Source organism: Salvelinus fontinalis, chromosome 30 (genome assembly GCF_029448725.1).
Source record: "Salvelinus fontinalis isolate EN_2023a chromosome 30, ASM2944872v1, whole genome shotgun sequence".
In the NCBI taxonomy this organism is placed as follows: Eukaryota; Metazoa; Chordata; class Actinopteri; order Salmoniformes; family Salmonidae; genus Salvelinus; species Salvelinus fontinalis.
Window position 1 is genome coordinate 29217788 of NC_074694.1, and position 20284 is coordinate 29238071.

Genomic DNA, 20284 nt, shown 5'->3' on the forward strand with positions numbered 1-20284 from the left:
AATTTATGATTTCCTTACAGTTCATAACTCAGCTAAATCTTTGAAATTGTTTCTACTTTTGTTCAGTATAATACGAAATAAATCACACATTAACAATTAAAAGAGCCACATTTATTTTGAGTACAATAGAAATAATCTCAGACATTGACGGAGAATATAGACGATGGTTTTTATGGATTTATTACATAACTTTTCTGATTAGACGAGCCATAAAGTGCAACAGTTCCTTGCTCAGCAGTGAATATTTAAGCAGCAGCAGAAGCAACAAACCACATTTGGCAATAATATAAAATAAGAGCCTTGTCATGGCTACAGCGTCAGCACATAGTTTAGTCATCAGAACTACAGAGTATTAAAAACATTTCAGTTCCTCTGTATTTACTAATGCACAAGGTTTCTCCTTTGAAGAATAAATACATTGAATTACATTGTCAGATTGATATATAAAAAATAACGACTAGTAATACACAATACCCTTCTGTCTTTCTCCTCTCCTTGGAATTAAGGTGTAAGAAACATTCTTACTTCAAGCCCAAAGGATAAGATTAATAAACATCCCAAAACGGGGCTGCTAGTGTTGCGTTGTGAAGGTGGGTGCGTGCTTGTAAAAGCTCTACAGAAACAATAACATCAGGCACTTCCATAATTCCTCGCTGCATTATGGTCGCAGACGGAGATCATTTTACTGAGTCACGAGCAATTATCACTCAACTGCGTGCTCAACTGGGACTCCTGCACAGAAGAAATATCAGCCTGCACAGAGAGGCACGATATTGAATTTCACTCAACTTTCTAGTTATCCCCTTTGGTTAACACTATCAACGGTTCCTTCTACTGTGTGAATTGTGATCAAATCAACGCAATATTAGCCCCTTTCAACGAAACTAACTATGCTAAATAGTTGATTGTAGGCAGCGCGCATTGGAGTAGGTTTATATTGCATTGACAGGCACGACTCAGGCCCATACCCTAATCTACACAGACCGGTGCGCCATAACAAATCAGAGCTGCAGTATCCCTATATGCAAATAGACCACTGCCATATATGGATCTGTGCCAAGGACTATGTTTACAGCATGAGTGGTCGCGAGTAGATGCGCTTGTTTTGAGATCAAAGCAAGAGCTGCATGTAGCCACGTGTATGTTTGTTCATGTTCTTTGCTAGTAAGTAAGTAAGTGAGTTATTAGCCCAGTTAGTGCTCATTTCTCATCAGCAATGGTGGAGTGGTTGCTTCCTACAACGTGTGCATTTCAAGACAATTTTTTTCTTAATTATTATAATATATATTTTTTTACCTTTTATTTAACTAGGCAAGTCATTTAAGAACTAATTCTTATGACGGCCTACAGCGGCCAAACCCGGATGACGCTGGGACAATTGTGTGCCACTCTATGGGACTCTCAATCACGGCTGGTTGTGATACAGCCTGGATTCAAACCAGGGTGTCTGTAGTGACGCCTCAAGCCCTGAGATGCAGTGCCTTAAGACTGCTGTGCCACTCGGGGGGGCAGTATTACATTTTGAGAAAGGCTTGAATAAGCTAAGTAGGCAGAGGGTAGCATAATTGTCCTTATTCTCTGTAATAATGGTATGGGAATAATAATGAATGTTATTTTGTAAAGCAGTTTCTTGCATCAAACAGAATATTTTCATTCACCTCCTTGTCTGAAGGACAAGTGGATAAACAGGTTAATTTCAATCCCTACATGTTTTTTTCAAAAGTGGAATGTAGGCCAACATTGAACACCACACATTGACTCTTACTGTAGGCTGAATGATCGAACAGCTATTTCCATGTTAAAATGTTATGGGATGCATTTTCCTTCATGGTAGGCCACTCTAGTAGGCGTACATTACGATCAAATAGCCACAGTTGCCTGCCTGGCCACTATTATAACTGTAACTTAAAGTGGGTACAGCCTCAGTGCGCGCCAGAAGTTGCACAGAATTTTCACAATGTTCAAGTTTGCGCTCAGCAGACCTGACATTTGCTCAGTGCCAATTTTTTTTTAGGGAACATCGGTAACAAGACCCATCAGTCTCGGCTTGGGAGTGGGATAAACAGGCACTGACCAATGGGAGGCGACAAGGAAGATTCCACAAAGATGACACATCAACAACATGACGTAAATACAGTGCAATTCAGAAAAGAACAGACTGTTCCTAAGTCTGTTTTTTTATATAGGTTTTTGGTTCCACTTTTAAGGTTAGTTTACACTGGATGTGTTGTGCGGGGCTTTAGTGGGTCACCAAAATGTTTTGAGTATCAGTATGTACCCAGAGAGGACAGGAGAAAGGCATGCGGGCAGATAAAGTCATCTTGCAGAGGATTTCTAAATCACCACAAGACTCTACTAAGCCACATGTTTATCTAATAACAGTCCAGAAAAATAACTGTTGTATAGAAGGATATGGTATACAGTATACTGTGTATAGCTCAACGTAGGAGTGTATGCCCATATCAATGTAGTCAGTATATACTGTACACTACAGTATGCCTATTGAATGAAATAGGAAGTTAGTGTAGACCGAGGTCAATGACACAGCCAGAAAGGGAAGAAGGGTAAAGGGATGAGGAGAATAAGCGGTCACACAGTCCAAACAGAGTTTAAAGATAACTCGAGCCACACTTTCCATCTCTCTCATTCTGTTCCCAGACCAGGTTTCGTCTGTGTGTGCTGCTGTGTTTTAGAACTCTAAGCCCCAGCCTCTGAAGAAGCCTTTGGCTGCCAGGGCTTCTTTGAAAGTCACTGTGAGAGAGTTTATGGTGACGTCAGTCACGGTCACCTCCCCTGGGCCAATCACTGGGCTCCAAACAGCAGACCGCTCTGACGAGGTCACTTCGTCTGAGCCAATCACAGAACTCCAGTCCTCTGCCCTATCCTGCCCTGAAGGAGGAGAGGGAGAAAGGGGGTGGGGTGGGGTGGGGTGGGGTGGGAGGGAAGGGAAGAGAAAGGAAGAGGGTAAGATTGCTATGATTGCATCAAGTCTGAAGTAACTGACCCGAGATTGATAAGAGCACTGTACATTGCCTGTATGGTGAGTATATACTGTATTCTAGACTATCTATTGCATCTTTGCCTATGCCGCACTGACATTGCTCATCCATATATTTATATATTCTTAATCCATTCCTTACTTAGATTTGTGTGTATTAGCTATTTGTTGTGGAATTGTTAGATATTACTTGTTAGATATTGCTGCACTGTCAGAACTAGAAGCACAAGCATTTCGCTACACTCGCAATAACATCTGCTAATCATGTGTATGTGACCAATAACATTTGCCTGTAGGCTATGCATAGACTATCTGTGTTGTACCAGGAAGTTTGGCATGTATTGTTCTGCGCCATACATTAAACCCTATTAAGTCAACCCTCTCCCTTGCCACTACTTGTCTGTTTGCTGTGCCAGTTGCCAGCCCTGGATGGGATGGCAGAGCTTATGTTCCTGGTTGTCTGCCCAGGGGGCCTCCTGTACTGTACCGACTAAGAAGTTGACACACACACACACACACACACACACACACACACACACACACACACAGTAATGTCCTGGTTTAAAATTAGGCCCATTTGGTGAATAGGCCAACAAACACGCTTACCATTCAGAATGCCGCTGCATATCTCTGTCTCTCGCTCTGACTGCTCCTGTCGAGTTTCCTCCTCTTCCTCCATGTCATCTTCCTCTTCCCTCCTTCCCCAATCATGTGTGGGGTCCTTTGTGGGGTTAGGGGGGCCAGGGGAAGATGCCAGGCACATGAACTGTGATCTTCTGGGTTTGTTTTTGCGATGGGCCAGGCGGGGGTGCAGGCTCCGTCTACAGGCCCCATAAGTTGGGTCCTCTGCCTCAGACTCCAGTGAGCGAGTCAGGGAAAGACGTAGGCGAGCTTGAGGTTTCTCTAGGGCCTTATGGGCGCTCCGGAGATCCATGTTGTAAATAGTATTCTACAGAGGGGGGAATAATAAAGATGTCTTATACAGCAGTTGTGTTTGTCCAAGATCATTTCCCCTTTACTTAGTATGCCAACCTATTAATCTGTCTCATCTAGGATTGCAAAGTTAACGGAATCTTCAGTAATTTTGGTAATTAACAGAAAATCTATGGCAATCTACATAACTTTGGTAATTTATACTAGAATAACTGTACAAAAATGTATTCATATACAGTATGCATTGTTTATATTGTGTCCATATTGTCCATTCATTTCTAGTAGATAGACAATATGGTTCAAGAGAAAATATTTTTTGATTAATTGGGCTATCAACAATGGCATTATTTTAAATTAACTCTGCAGCTCTTCCAACTATTTACTTTTTTCACAACTATTTTTTTGATAAATAATTTTATTCAATGATTCATATTTTACATTGATAGGGCCAGAGATTATTACAAACACCTGTGACTATCTGAAGTACCCAAACAGGCCACTAGATGTCTTGTGTTAGATTACATCAAATCTTTGAAAGATATCAAAAACTTCTAAAGTTTCCAGTAATATACCCTTCCTTTGCAACCCTAGTCTAATCAGACGGAGAAGTTATATATAACATGAATCCATCCCACCTGTAGTAGAAGCCGTTTAGCTTTGGGTCCTCTCTTCCGGTACCCCAGGGCTCTGTCCTTCTGCTCTCTGGTGGAATGGTAAGATCAGTCAGTACAAACAGGTATAGTTTACTGTGATAGTACTGTGTACTACTACAGTGCAGTTATCAGTACTATGATATTCATTAGCTAGGTAAGGCCTCTACGTAATGCGCTCTATAGCATGCAGTGTCTTTGGACTTACTTCTCATCATAGGCCTGCACCAGACGCTGGTCCAAGATGTGCTCCTCTGGTTCCCATGTACTGTATCTGTACAGATAAAGACATCACCGTGGTTACTCATCCATCCAATAATACTCTGCATGACTCATTGTCTTGAATTACTGGATATAATGATGTCATAGTGATACTACTCACTTGGGGGGCCATCCCTTCCACTTCAACAGATATTCCACGTTTCCCTGTGACACAAAGTTGGAGACAAGCACCAGTATGAGAGAGAGTAGAGAGTGTGTGGGGGAGGATGTTGATTATGATGTTGCTATGCTTACAGTCTCCACTCCAAGCACAGAGATAGGTAGCCTATAATAACATTTGAAAATCCAGGAAATGTATGTCTTCTCATCTAAACTATGTCATCATGTCAATACCGGGAATTCATTCCAGATGACGTTATCCTATAGCTTCTCGACATTGACAGCTCCTAGATAGCATAACGTTATCGCACATGAGCGCACTAGTGTATGGAGAGAATTGGGATCCTCACAAGACCCCCCCCCCCCCCCCCCCCCCCCCCACCCACACACAAAGCATATTACATAAAATTGTGTGGGTAGGACACTGATTATTCAAACACAATATTTGACAGCATGCAACGTTTTTCCCTATGTAACGGGACTGCATGGCTATATTAACGGTTGATGCGCGCCTGCACCGACAATGACTCATGCACTTACCGTATCGAGTTCACTTTTAATGCAGTGCGAAATACGATATTAAAAGACCCAACACTTACAAGGACTTAGTAGCATACATTAATTCACGTCTATGGATGCGCCTCAAGAGGGGGGCGCGTTTTGCTCCCTACTAACCCACAAACCTGTACTTCTCCGCGAAACTGCGTAGCTCTTCACAGATCCACAATAGCCTATTAGCATAACTGTACAACCCGCGGGCTATTATTCTGGCAACGTACAGGACTGAAGGCAAGGTTTCGGTTCCGATATGATTATTCTTTCACATTCTTAGGATAGACAGCTGGCACCCTGACTATACTGTAACGCAATGGCAACACGCTCCACTTTATGTTAAAGGTATACACTCCCCACACTCACGCCCCCTTATACGTTTATATTCAGTGGATACTGGATATAAATAGGCTACTGGTAAGTGCTTTTCAATATAGCCAGCTGTGTTCCTTACTGGATCTAGGCTACCCTAGAATGGATATTCTCCCAATTGCGCACTTGTCATTATGTTACATGCGTTTTTTAACCCAATATGAATACCTTACCTTTCTAACTCTTTTCTTGATTATTGATTCCACAGCAAACACTTGTTCACCAATCGCTGACAGCTCCATTGGTCCAGAACAGAACGTTCTGCCTGCTCTTTGAAATAGATTAATCCAGTACAAACGAGAATAAGTGCTGTTAGTTTAGCTCTCCGCTATAAAGTAACTGTATACAGGCTATGACAAGTATCTACGCGTCGCGTTTCAAAAACTGCTGTTTTCTCCTCCCCCAACCCTCCCTCTACAAACTGAGCATTGTTTTCGTTTAAGTTGGAGCTGAATTTCTCCCTTCCACTTCCTTGTACCAGATATTTCCGTATGTACAGTGACTTCTCAAATCTGCGACACATCTGCACTGCTTGGCGCGTCCCCGTGCTTCCAAAAGCTCGTCCTAGGCGCGCTCTTCGTTCGACAGCGCCAAAGCAACGCTGTCAGCTCGAGCCTGGAGCTAACGCTGGAACATGGGTCCGCGCACGCAGATGACACAAGCAGTAGCAGGAAAATAAAGTAGCCAACCCTTGGTCCATTTCTTATAAATGTGCTCTATTCTCCATCCAAATTACAACAACAATTTCACTCAAGAAATTAAGCCACATCCTCACTAAGGAGTGTACATAAAGTGCCATTACAAGCATTTTATTTTTGTGAAAAACAAGAGAAAATAACACAACAGGACCCTTCAATAGAGGGGAGAAGGTGGGTGGGATTGTCATGGCAAAATCAAAATCCTCTGTGTCACCAGTTTCCCCCCAAAACACCCTGGTTTAAAGTAGTGAGGGGATTTTCTACCTGTGAGTTTGGTTGCCCAACCTGAATTCCCCTAGGGGAAGCCTCAGTCCAACAACCGAATTGATTTGTCTCATGATTAGTGATAGTTGCAAATTATCAGTTTAATGAACCAGCGATTGGATGCTCAGATGAATAGGAAAACTGTTGGGATTGAGCCAATGAGGAGCAAAATTCAACAACCCCTCTTTAGGTAGAGAATAATGCCTGCTTCCTCTGTAAACACATTAAAGGCCTTATCAAGTCTTCAATAATACACAATGTTGTTGTGATGATAAAGACCCATCAACCAACACAAATTCCTCATTTCAAAAACTAACATGGTCTGGCTGGACTCATGCCGTTCTTTCACTTTTTCCTTCTACACATGGATCACTTTCTCTTTCTATTATTCACTCAACTGTCAACCTTTTCCCCTCTTACTCCACTTCTCACAACTCACTCAGCATTCTGGACATTTCAGCCATGACATCTACAGATAGATCAAAATCTAACAGTGCATTTTCAGTGAACAATTCTAAACCTTGGGTATAATAACCATTTCTACTGATTCCACAATTCTGTATATTTGGCAGGTGAATTTTTGGAAATAACTACTTAGCCATGGTCAATTGCTCAGGAGTTTTTCTTTACTACAAAACAGAAAATAACTCCCCATGGGCTGTGACTAGCCGATAACACAGGTTGGTGGATTTTCCTGGTCAGATCACATTGAAACCCTCCTGGCTCTACCTTGTTATAGTATCCAGCCATTTGTCAATACCTGGACCTAACACAACCTTAGCTTAGAGGAATTCTAGTGTGAAGACAGGAACTAGCAAGGATTTCTACTAACAGAACGATGGCCTCAGCAGTAACTGAGAGGATAAAACAGCTGCATATACTGTGGGGGATTTAATGTTGGCCGAGTGAAAAACTAAATTGTGAGTAGTGACAGAGGAAGAGACACTGAGCTAAAGAAGAGATGTACAGTCGTAGTAGAGCAGAGAATGACAAATAGAGATACACAAAGAAAAAGAGGAGAGAAATATGAAGATGCATCAGTGAATATACAGTACAGGGGTAAACAGGAGGGAGAGAGCGAGAGATAGATACTGGTGTATTACACAGTCACACGCCTCCCATACTTGGAAACAGTAATGTACAACAACAAAAAAGAAACATTGAAAAATAATCAATATATAAACACAGAATCCCAAACAGTATGTTCATAAATCTAAGTGTTGTAGTGTGAATTCTTCGTGACCTCCCTGTATGCGTCCATTTCCTTCATCACTTCAGGTTTCAGCCAGAGTCCAGCAATGGGTGAGTAAGCAAAAAAAGTACATCCGGCCAGTGCGCATCTGTGTGATTGGCTGAGCACAACACCACCTGCTTTTCAATCTATACCCTGCATGGACCACGCCTGTTATCCTGAGCAACAACTGGGAAAAGTCTAATCCGGTAGAGAAAAGGTTGGTGGGCACATTCAATCAACAGCCATCTGACCTCCATGTTTGGTGGACCTCCACCTCCTCAGACACCACCAATAAGAGCTCACAGTTTTTCCCTCTCAGCTGGTGACGCAGGAACTTCCTGTTGTGTGGATGGAATTGAAAGAACAGAAGAATAAAGATATCAGCTTGTTATTCATTAGGCGTTAGACAAAGATCGATCACCATTGTGGATGGCGGCCGTGGAATGATCTATTATTTAGCAAAGGGAATGAGACTTAATGAACCTCTTATGTATTACTATGAGGCATCATCTAGTGGATACATGAATATTGTAACTAACAGTTAACCTATGTCGTTGGTTTTTGTTTAAATTGTTTACGTGTTTGCTGTGCGGGGGAAATGATAAGACAAGCGGAACTACGTAGCTAATAACTGTTGTAACGGGGATCCTTATTGTAGCAACACACTTTTGGAGGGAAGGCAATCCCGCGCTGTGTTCGCTGAGTTTATGTCATCGGGTGTAGTTCGTAAAGGTTGAAGCATGTATGTTAGGATGGTAACGTTATAATAATTACGTGTGAATTCATGCCAGGAATAAGTGTGAAGTTTGATTTCCTCCCTTCTGTAATAAGCAGCCAATGAGGTATTCATCCTTTATTCATGTTTAATCTGATACTGTTATAGCGCCGGCTAAACTGTTTATGTATAAGCACTTCAGAGTTATACCCAGCTAATAAGTCACTAGTAAGATAAGGTTGTAAGAGTGTGCTTACTGTATTTTCATTTACTTTATAGTTTTCACGGAAGGTGTTAATTCTGACTAAAACTACAGAATAAAGCCGTCTGTTAAAATCAAGGAACGGTTGTACTCGTGGTTACTGGAGGGAGCTACAAATATAACTCGTTTTTTGGGATGCTCCACAATATACAGTGCATTTGGAAAATATTCAGACCCCTTGACTATTTTGTTACAGCCCTATTCTAAAATCGAATAAACGTTTTTCTCCCCTCAATATAAACACAATATCCCATAATAACAAAGCAAAAACAGGTTTAGATTATTTTGCAACTGTATTGAAAATAAATAACAAACATTACATTTCCATAAGTATTCAGACCCTTTTCAGTCCTTTGTTGAAGCACCTTTGGCAGCGATTACAGACTCGAGTCTTCTTGGGTATGACGCTACAAGCCTGGCACACCTGTATTTTGAAGTTTCTCCCATTCTTCTCTGCAGATCCTCTCAAGCTCTGTCAGGTTGGATGGGGAGCGTCGCTGCCCATCCAGGCCTCTCCAGAGATGTTTGAGCGGGTTCAAGTCCGGGCTCTGGCTGACCCACTCAATGACATTGAGACACTTGTCCCGAAGACAATCCTGCATTGTCTTGGCTGTGTGCTTAGGGTCGTTGTCCTGTTGGAAGGTGAACCTTTGCCCCAGACTGAGGTTCTGAGCGCTCTGGAGCAGGTTTTCATCAAGGATCTCTGTATTTTGCTCCGTTCATCTTTCCCTTGATCCTGACTAGTCTCCCAGTCCCTGCTGCTGAAAAACATCCCCACAGCATGATGCTGCCACCATGCTTCACCGTAGAGATGGTGCCAGGCTTCCTCCAGACGTGACGCTTGGCATTCAGGCCAAAGAGTTCAATCTTGGTTTCATCAGACCGGAGAAATTTGTTTCTCATGGTCAGAGTCCTTTAGCTGCCTTTTGGCAGACTACAAGCGGGCTGTCATGTGCATTTTACTTAGGAGTGGCTTCTGTCTGGCCACTCTACCATAAAAGCCTGATTGGTGGAGTGCTGCAGAGATGGTTGTCCGACCGGAAGTTTCTCCCATATGCACAGAGGAACTCTGGAGCTCTGTCAGTGACCATCGGGTTCTTGGTCACCTCCCTGACCAAGGCCCTTCCCCCACCATTTCTCAGTTTGGACGAGCGGCCAGCTTTAGGAAGTCTTGGTGGATCCACACTTCTTCCAGTTAAGAATGATTGAGGCCAGGCCTCCCAAGTGGCGCAAAGCACTGCATCGGCGTGCTAGCTGTGCCACTAGAGATCCTGGTTTGAGTCAAGGCTCTGTCGCAGCCGGCCGCAACCGGGAGTATGGTGTTTCCTCCGACACCTTGGTGCGGTTGGCCTCTGGGTTAAGCGGGCATTGTGTCAAGAAGCAGTGCGGTTTGGCTGGGTTGTTTCGGCTTTCGACCTTCGCCTCTCCCGAGTCCGTACGGGAGTTGCAGCGAAGGGACAAGACTAACTATCACGAAATTGGGGAGAAAGAGGCATTTAAAATATATACACACACACATACATATATATACACTGCTCAAAAAAATTAAGGGAACACTAAAATAACACATCCTAGATCTGAATGAATTAAATATTCTTATTAAATACTTTTTTCTTTACATAGTTGAATGTGCTGACAACAAAATCACACAAAAATGATCAATGGAAATCAAATTTATCAACCCATGGAGGTCTGGATTTGGAGTCACACTCAAAATTAAAGTGGAAAACCACACTACAGGCTGATCCAACTTTGATGTAATGTCCTTAAAACAAATCCAAATGAGGCTCAGTAGTGTGTGTGGCCTCCACGTGCCTGTATGACCTCCCTACAACGCCTGGGCATGCTCCTGATAAGGTGGCGGATGGTCTCCTGAGGGATCTCCTCCCAGACCTGGACTAAAGCATCCGCCAACTCCTGGACAGTCTGTGGTGCAGCGTGACATTGGTGGATGGAGCGAGACATGATGTCCCAGATGTGCTCAATTGGATTCAGGTCTAGGGAACGGACGGGCCAGTCCATAGCATCAATGCCTTCCTCTTGCAGGAACTGCTGACACACTCCAGCCACATGAGGTCTAGCATTGTCTTGCATTAGGAATCCAGGGCCAACCGCACCAGCATATGGTCTCACAAGGGGTCTGAGGATCGATCTCATCTCGGTACCTAATGGCAGTCAGGCTTCCTCTGGCGAGCACATGGAGGGCTGTGCGGCCCCCCAAAGAAATGCCACCCCACACCATGACCCACCCACTGACCTCAATATATCTACATAATTTTCTTTCCTCATGATGCCATCTATTTTGTTTAGTGCACCAGTCGCTCCTACAGCCAAGCACCCTCACAACATGATGCTAACACCCCCGTGCTTCACGGTTGGGATGGTGTTCTTCGGCTTGCAAGCCTCCACCTTTTTCCTCCAAACATAACGATGGTCATTATGGCCCAACAGCTCTATTTTTGTTTCATCAGACCAGAGGACATTTCTCCAAAAAGTATGATCTTTGTCCCCATGTGCAGTTGCAAACCGTATTCTGGCTTTTTTATGGTGGTTTTGGAGCAGTGGCTTCTTCTTTGCTGAGTGGCCTTTCAGGTTATGTTCATATAGGACTCATTTTACTGTGGATATAGATACTTTTGTACCCGTTTCCTCCAGCATCTTCACAAGGTCCTTTACTGTGGTTCTGGGATTGATTTGCACTTCTCGCACCGAAATAAGTTCATCTCTAGGAGACAGAACGTGTCTCCTTCCTGAGCGGTATGACGATTGCGTGGTCCCATGGAGTTTATACTTGTGTACTATTGTTGTATAAATGAACGTGGTACCTTTTTAAAATTGCTCCCAAGGATGAACCAGACTTGTTGAGGTCTACAATCTTTTCTGATTTCTTTTGATTTTCCCATGATGTCAAGCAAAGAGGCACTGAGTTTGAAGGTAGGCCTTGAAATACATCCACAGGTACACCTCCAATTGACTCAAATGATGTCAATTAGCCTATCAGAAGCTTCTAAAGCCATGAAATGTCCTGGAATTTTCCAAGCCGTTTAAAGGCACAATAAACTTAGTGTATGTAAACTTCTGACGCTCTGGAATTGTGATACCGTGAATTATAAGTTAAATAATCTGCCTGTAAACAATTGTTGGAAAAATTACTTGTGTCATGCTAAGTAAATGTTCTAACCGACTTGCCAAAACTATAGTTTAACAAGAAATTTGTGGAGTGGTTAAATCTATTTTTAATGACTCCAACCATAAGTGTATGTAAACTTCGGCCACTGTGTTCTTGGGGACATTTTTTGGAACTCTTCTCCAGATCTGTGCCTCGACACAATCTTGTCTCGGACCTCTACGGACAATTCAGTCAACCTTATTGCTTGTTTTTTTTCTCTGACATGCACTGTCAACTGTTGGACCTTATATAGACACACAGGTGTGTGGCTTTCCAAATCATGTCCAATCAATTGAATTTACCACAGGTGGACTCCAAGTTGTTGAAACATCTCAAGGATGATCAGTGTTAACAGGATGCATCGGAGCTCAAAATCGAGTCTCATAGCAAAGGGTCTGAATACTTATTCAAATTAGGTATCAGTTCATACATTTGCAAACATTTCTAAAAAGCAGTTTTCGCTTTGTAGTGATGGGGTATTGTGTGTAGATTATTTTTAAATCACATATACACACATTTTAGAATGAGGCAGTAACGTAACAAAATGTGGAAAAAGGGAAGGGGTCCGACTGCACAATGAACAATGCAAATTATGGTGGGCTTAATCCAATGGTCAGGACACCATAATTGGGATGACACACCAACACACGCAGTACCTGAGCTCATCAGGGTTTCCGATGGTGTGTGGGCTGCGTAGTTTGGAGTCGAGGTTGTAATAGACTCCGTCCACCTCCCGCACCCCTATCCAGTGCTGCCGTTTGAGTGGCAGACGCAGTGGACCCCATCGCAGATTGGACGGGACGTTCAGGATGAAGCCTGTTACGTTGGACAGAGCTATACTGCCCACATCCCTGCAGGAATACAATACACAAGTCAATCACACAGTCCATTGGTCTTGCAGGAGTGGATTTTCAGTAGCTACTTAAATGTTGTAAAATCCATGATGTCTGTAGGTCAGAGTGGGGTAAGTTGAGCCATGGGGTTAGTTGATCCACCCCTTGTTTCTACGATACCATACACAAAATGAATCATGTGACCAAATATTTAGGAAGAGGTAAAGAGAAAAGGTCCCAAAAAACTGGATTTTAACAAAGTCAAATTAATTTGTGTTATAGGTTTCATGATGTTTGTATATAAACCAAAGTAGATCATTTTACACATTAGGGTCTCTATAAGCTACAATATGAGGTCCTAAACCTGGCATGAAAGTGCATCCTTGTAGCTATGTGGGCTAATAGTAAAAATGTTTGGCTGGGTGTAAGTTGAGCCAATGGCCACCATACCCCATACAAATGATCATTACATTGTCCGTTTTATGCATGTTATATGTGCCACGTGCATGAACTCATACCCTGAGTGTAAACATCATGCCCTGTGTATACAAACATAAAACTTGCAGGGGTCTAGCCCCCCCTTGAGGTTCTTGAGAGAGCAGCCAAGGAAGTGAGAGAAGGGGAGATTCAAGCAGCAGCAAGGAATGGAAAAATAGAATGACACTGAAGGAAATTACCAAAGTTACGATAGATTGGTAATTAACAGAAAATGAATGGCAAAATTACTGAAGATTTCAGTAACTTATTTTATGACATGGAGTCTGAGCTTGCTAAACGTATCAAGTCTGTTTCATTGACTAGTAGCCTCAAAATGCAGAGAACTTGACAACGGAAGTTGAGCCACTGTCCCTATGCTCAACCTACCCCATTCCGGGTGTAAGTTGTGCCAAGAGACCACTTATTTTCAGACAAGCTGTGTTCTCAAAACTGTTAACAATTTAGTTTACTTCCAGGGATACACAACATCCTGAAATATATGTAGATATCATTGTTAGAAAGAAAGCAAATATTTCCCTTGACGGAGTGATGCTGAATGTAAAAAATAGCTCAACTTGTTTTGATTTTCAGAATCTGTTTGGGTAATCATGAGTAGCCTTAACCTTGTTTTACTACCTTGTGCTCAACAGGGATTCAGAATGAAGAGGATATGTAAATAAGCCTTCATCTTTCCTCTATTGCTGGTGTACGGCCAGTGATTGAAGTTACCTAAATTGAGCAGGGCTGAGCTGACTGAAATAGTTGCTGACAACAGCACATGCACCAAACCAGAGAGCGGTAAACAAGATGGAGAGTATGAACAAGCATAGCACTGTGGTTCCAATGGCTCAGTGGGTTGGATGGTGTTTGCAACACCAGTGTTGTGGATTTTGATTTTCCTGCTTGGGCCAAAAGCATTACTTTGGATAAAAATGCATGAAAACACTTCGTGTTTTTCAATTTAAATTACCACCAACAGAATGTTATATATAAAGGGGCATACAACCATCTCTGCAGATTTGCTGCGAAGACAGAATTATTAATGTATTCTGGTATTAACCCTACAAATAGCATTGTTGGGAGATTTAGAAATCTATAGTCAACAATAAGATTATCATATTATCAGCAAATCTGCAATTGAAGCCTTGCTCTGAGTTCAAAGTTTATTTTCTCATGTCCAATCAATGGGAAAATGTACTTGATGAACTACGAGCAAGGCTTCAATTGGATATTTGCTGGTAATATGATAGTCTTACTATATTGTTGACTATAGCAGAGGAAAATCAGGGAATCCTGCATCTTTGCTCTTACAGAGACATGGCTTACGGACATTTCACCCGACTCTGCTATTTAACCAGGCAGCTTTTCCATTTTCCGTATGGATCGAACAGCGGCTTCTGGTAAGAGTAGGGGGGAGGTGTATGCTATCCTCATCAACAATTCCTGGTGTAACAAAGTTGAAAACATCTTGAGCTCCTGCTCACCACACCTGGAGTTTCTGATGGTAAAATAACCCCACTATATGTAGAGGGAATTCACCTGTTTTATTATCACAGCTGTGTACATACTGCTACAAGCAAACATCAAGGCGGCACTCAGTGAACTGCACAAGAACATTAACTAGCAGGAATCCGCTCACCCGGAAGCAGTATTTAATGTCGCGGGAGATTTTAACCAAGCAAGTTTAAAACAAATTCTTCAAAAGTATCACCAACATGTATCCTACAAAAAGGAAACAAAGTACTGGATCATGAGCGTACAAAGCACTCCCCCACCCCCACTTCATGTCTCTGTTTCTACTCCCCCCCCCCTACAAGCAGCAACTCAAGAGGAAGCCACCAACACAATAGTGAGGCACTGGACAGAGGAAGACTCAATGATGTTTTGAGGATACTGATTGGAATTTGCTCAAGATTCATCCACTCAGGATTCATCCAACATTTGACAATGTATATTCCTCTTCACAGGCTTCATTAGGAAATGTGTTGACGTTGTATCCACAATAACAATCCGGACATATCCCAACCAAAAACCCTGGATGAAGGAGAAATCCATACCATTCTGAGAGCCCGTACTGCATTCAATCTCAGCAGAACAAACCCAGAAGAATCAATGACGTGCAACACATACAAGGCAAGTGGGTACAAGCGCCACAAATCCATTAGGGACGCGAAGAGATATTACAAACTCAAACTTGAATCGATGTTTGACAACTCAGACCCGCGACGCCTTATGATAAGGACTACAGGCTATCACGGACTACAAAGGAAAATCCAGCTGTGTGTGGTGACCACTGAAGCCTCCCTCCCAGCTGAAGATATTGTGTGCTCGCTGCAAGGCAGACAATACAGAGAAATCCAGGAAGGTTCTCGTTGCTCCAGACGACCACCAGGTGCTTTCATGCTCCGAGGCTGACGTGAGAAACTCAAGAGTGAATACTCACAAATCCGCCGGCCCAGATGGCTTCCCTGGCCGCATCCTCAGAGTGTGCGCTGACCAGCTGGCGGGCGTCTCCTCGGACATCTTCAACCTGTCTCTTTCCCAGGCTGTAGTCCCCACTTCGTCCCAGTGCCCAAGAAAACCAAGGTACCCAAATGACTACCGCCGCGTCACCCATCATCATGAAGTGCTTCGAGAGGCTGGTCATGGCCCACATCAAGGCTAGCATGTCAGACACACTGGACCCAATCCAATTTGCTTACCGTTTCTAACAGATCCACTCAAGATGCCATTTCCATCGCTATTCACTCAACTCCAACACATCTGGACAAGAGGAACACCTATGTGAGAATGCTGTTCATTGGCCTCCCGGGTGGTGCAGTGGTCTAAGGCACTGCATCGCAGTGCTAGCTGTGCCACCAGAGATTCTGGGTTCGAGCCCAGGCTCTGTCGCAGCCGGCCACGACCGGGAGGTCCATGGGGCGACGCACAATTGTCCCAGCGTCGTCGGGGTTAGGGAGGGTTTGGCTGGCATGAATATCCTTGTCTCATCGCGCACTAGCTACTCCTGTGGCGGGCCGGGCGCAGTGCACGCTGACCAGGTCGCCAGGTGTACGGTGTTTCCTCCGACACATTGGTGCAGCTGGCTTCCGGGTTGGATATGCGTTGTGTCAAGAAGCAGTGCGGAGCCTTGGGTTGTGTTTCGGAGGACGCATGTCTCTCGACCTTCGCCTCTCCCGAGTCCGTACGGGAGTTGCAGCGATGAGACTGTAACTACTACCAATTGGATACCACGAAATTGGGGAGGAAAAGGGGTAATAAAAAAAAGAGAATGCTGTTCATTGACTACAGTTCAGCTCCCTTACCGACGGGCAGACGGTATCAGAGCATCAAGTCTGACACCAACCATCTGCAAGCCATCAGACTGCTGAACTGGACACGACTCTCCGCACACAAGCACTCACTCCCCACAATTGCTGCTACCAGACTCTTATTTACAATTACGGCACAAGTTACACACATCTGGACAAGAGGAACACCTATTTCTCTGATACGCGTAAATACCGCACTATAAAATTGTGCCTTCCTGTATTATACTTACGCTAAAAAGTTTATTATATTCTACTGAGCCATTTACTTTGTTCATCTTCTTATCTTTTATTATTTCTTGTTGTTGCATGCTTACCCTGCAAGAAAGCATTTTGTTGGACGGTGAAACTTGAATATTCATCTTTAACTTACAATATGTGAATACTAAGGGATTAGAAATATTCTAAAATGTATGTTACAAAAAAGCTGTAAAAAAAAAAAAAAAAAAGTAAGTTACTTTTGTCCTCCAAAGAAGGAGACTGGTGGATGGGCCAATAAATAAAAAAACTAAAACGTTAGTTAAATAACTAGATAGGGTAGAAGACCATATAGCTTTAATGAGAACAGAGGTGTACCTTCTTTTATCCCACCAGACAGCCTCGAACCCTCGGGTCTGCAGGGCGGCCATAATGACATTCACATCATAGTTCCCATTTCCCAGCACGCTCTTCTTGTGGGGGGTTACCAGAGTGCCGGGAGAGAGTCTGTGGAGAGAGGGACGAGATAGTGAGGAGGACAGAATAAACGAGAAAGAAAAAGTGTGAAAAGGGAGAGAAAGAAAGAGGGGGAGATGGAAAGAGGAGAGGAATATGAGTGAGAGAATGGAGAAGATAAATCCCTCCCCTAGAGCAGTTTCCTAACTCCAGTCCTCGAGTACCCACAGAAGGACACCTGATTCAACTCGTCAACAAATCACAACGCCCTCAATGAGTTGAATCAGGTGAGTTTGTCTGGGGTTACAACAAAAATGTGTTCAGTTGGGGGGGTACTCAAGGACGAGTTGGGAAACACTGCCCTAGAAGACACAACCCCTCACCTCTGGTAGATGTCCTGGAGTGTATCCCTGCTGAAAGCCGCCCCATCCTGGAAGACGTTATTGAGCGCATGCAGAGCACACAGCTCGCGCCGTTGCTTCTCGTGGTAGATGGGGGTTGGAGGCGGGGCCGGAGGGGTCGAGATATCATGCTCTCTCAGGTCCGACCTCTCCTCCCCCCCTCCCGTACCTCCCCCCACCTCACCCCCCACCATCCCTTTCTGCTTGCTCAGCTTCCATGGCATACAGCCCAGGTCCTGCAGCCCTCCTCCCCCCCTCCCCTTACCAGAAAATGGAGTACTCCCCATCACTGTCACCCTGTCGCTATGCCGACACAACTACCGTCGCCATGGCAACCTCTCAGCTGCTGGAGGGGCGTGCGTGTGGCAAGGGAAGGGGGAGGTGGGTTACTGGGTGACACTGAGGTGGGCCAGGCCACTTCAGCTAACCTGCTGTTTCAAAAGTGCTGACTGGTAGAAATTTTTAAAAACTGCTGGAAAACAAAATGTTCCAAGTGTGGAGTAAGGCCCAGATTGAATTATGAGAGCAAAAAAGGAGGGTGTGAACATTTATGCAGCTACGTCAGAGTAAAAAGATAATGAACCCCCAAGGTCACATCTATAGCAAAACAAATACTAGGAAGAGAAGCAAGAGCATGCATCTCTTTTTTCAACTTCCTCCATTCTGACGTCTGTCCTCGTGACTTTTTTTTTTTTTTGCACCTCAACTGTCACTAGACTAAAGTTGACTAGTTCTTTCCATTTCTAGAGAACCCAAAGAGTACCACGGTTCCACCATGAAGAGTCAGTTCCAGTGGAAAAGATGTGAGGGACTTGATACATGAGGCTCTGTGATGTGTAGACAGACAGGACTCCTTAGGCATAAAACTGAGGTAGGAAGACGAGAGGCAGAAATGCATGTTAAATAAAGTTGTCACCACCCAAATCAAGTGTTTGTCATGCTGAAAGAAAGAAATAGGAATTACCAGGTGTTTTTCTAAAGCGTTCTTTCAGCAGTGGTCAGAAGGAAGGAACACAAGACAGAGGGTAAACATTTATACTAGAAGCTGACTGGATAAGAGAAGCAGGTTTGTGGAATAGGCAACATCACACTAAACTGATATAGCGAGACAACAGGCGCAAGAGTCTAGGCATTCTTCACTATTCTGTGAAACAAGTGATATTTACAGATTAACGAAATATGTTTAAAATCTACATGATATTCAAATTAATCGCTCTAGCTAAAATCCAGTACAACGACTAGATTATACTATGGGCAGCTAGCTGTACACGCCACTCTTGATAGCGTAAACATGCATGTGAAACCTTTCATATTTCGTAGATGTTTCTGTTGCCACATACCTTTCTCTTTATGAGATACTACTGTAGTAGGCGTGTCATAATCCTGGTGAAATTAATCGTTTAGCCTCTTTTCCTGGGTTGTTTAGTCCTTTGTACTTTTTCCCCCCCTTCTAGCTCCGTAGATCTCCATGAGCATGCGCAAAACGTCATTCGATTGTCATAGCCTGCGTCAGACCTATCTGCGTAATGTAGTCCCTCCCGTGAGACTTCGAAACCCGAGATTTCAGTTTATTTTCATATATAGAGGGCGTGGCCAAAAATGTTCCAATGTAGCTTTTGAAAAAAACATCTGATCTCTCCAAACATAAAAACGGACACAATTAATGGAAGAGCTCTTTTGATTTAGTTACACCACCAGAAAATAGTCACTGCATTTATTTGAGGCATTTTTTTAAAGTTTCAAATAAATTATGAAACCATGGAGAAAGAGGACACAAGATATTGACATTGTTTTTACAAAACAAGCTGTTACCCAACAAGCCCAGGCCAAGTCTTACATACTTAACAATAATCCATGCAAAGACAAGGAACTCATGAGGATCAATTCCCCAAAGAAGATAACAAACCTAGAATCCAAAAGTGACAAAAAAAATAAAAAAATTGCACATACACTCCCTTATGTATTTATTTGGAGAGTGAAGCTAAACCTTTTACACTGAACAAAAATATAAAGTGTTGGTCCCAAGTTTCATGAGCTGAAATAAAGGATAACAGAAATGTTCAATACTCACAAAAATAGTATTTCCCTAAAATGTTTGGTTTACATCCCATTAGTGAGCATTTCTCCTTTGCTGAGATAATCCATCCACCTGACAGGTGTGGCATATCAAGAAGCTGATTAAACAGCATTAACATTACACAGGTGCACCTGGTGCTGGGGACACTGAAAGGCCACTCTAAAATGTGAAGTTTTGTCACACAACACAATGCCACAGATGTCTCAACTTTTGAGGGAGTGTGCAATTGGCATGCTGACTGCAGGAATGTCCACAAGAGCTGTTGCCAGACAATTGAATGTTAATTTCTCTACCGTAAACCACCTC

The 20284-nt window shown here is 43.3% G+C and overlaps 2 protein-coding genes across 3 annotated transcripts; both read right to left on the reverse strand.

The window, feature by feature from the left end:
* Nucleotides 1–89: 89 nt before the first annotated feature.
* Nucleotides 90–6479, reverse strand: LOC129828984 (chromobox protein homolog 7-like). Of its 2 annotated transcripts, none has more exons than XM_055890349.1 (6): nucleotides 6060–6479; nucleotides 4964–5007; nucleotides 4790–4855; nucleotides 4567–4633; nucleotides 3605–3947; nucleotides 90–2889 (listed from the first exon to the last, which is right to left on the reverse strand). In XM_055890349.1, the coding sequence occupies exons 1-6, from the start codon at nucleotides 6126–6128 to the stop codon at nucleotides 2690–2692; spliced, it is 789 nt and encodes a 262-aa protein (XP_055746324.1). In that variant the 5' UTR covers nucleotides 6129–6479; the 3' UTR covers nucleotides 90–2689. The 2 variants fall into 2 exon arrangements, with proteins under 2 accessions (XP_055746324.1, XP_055746325.1); XM_055890350.1 differs by lacking the exon at nucleotides 6060–6479 and adding an exon at nucleotides 5638–5889.
* A 189-nt stretch (nucleotides 6480–6668) lies between these two features.
* Nucleotides 6669–19384, reverse strand: LOC129828985 (josephin-1-like). The gene is made up of 6 exons (XM_055890351.1): nucleotides 19242–19384; nucleotides 18866–18886; nucleotides 17884–18767; nucleotides 17423–17551; nucleotides 12885–13079; nucleotides 6669–8420 (listed from the first exon to the last, which is right to left on the reverse strand). The coding sequence occupies exons 3-6, from the start codon at nucleotides 18186–18188 to the stop codon at nucleotides 8318–8320; spliced, it is 732 nt and encodes a 243-aa protein (XP_055746326.1). The 5' UTR covers nucleotides 18189–18767; nucleotides 18866–18886; nucleotides 19242–19384; the 3' UTR covers nucleotides 6669–8317.
* Between the last annotated feature and the right edge of the window lie 900 nt (nucleotides 19385–20284).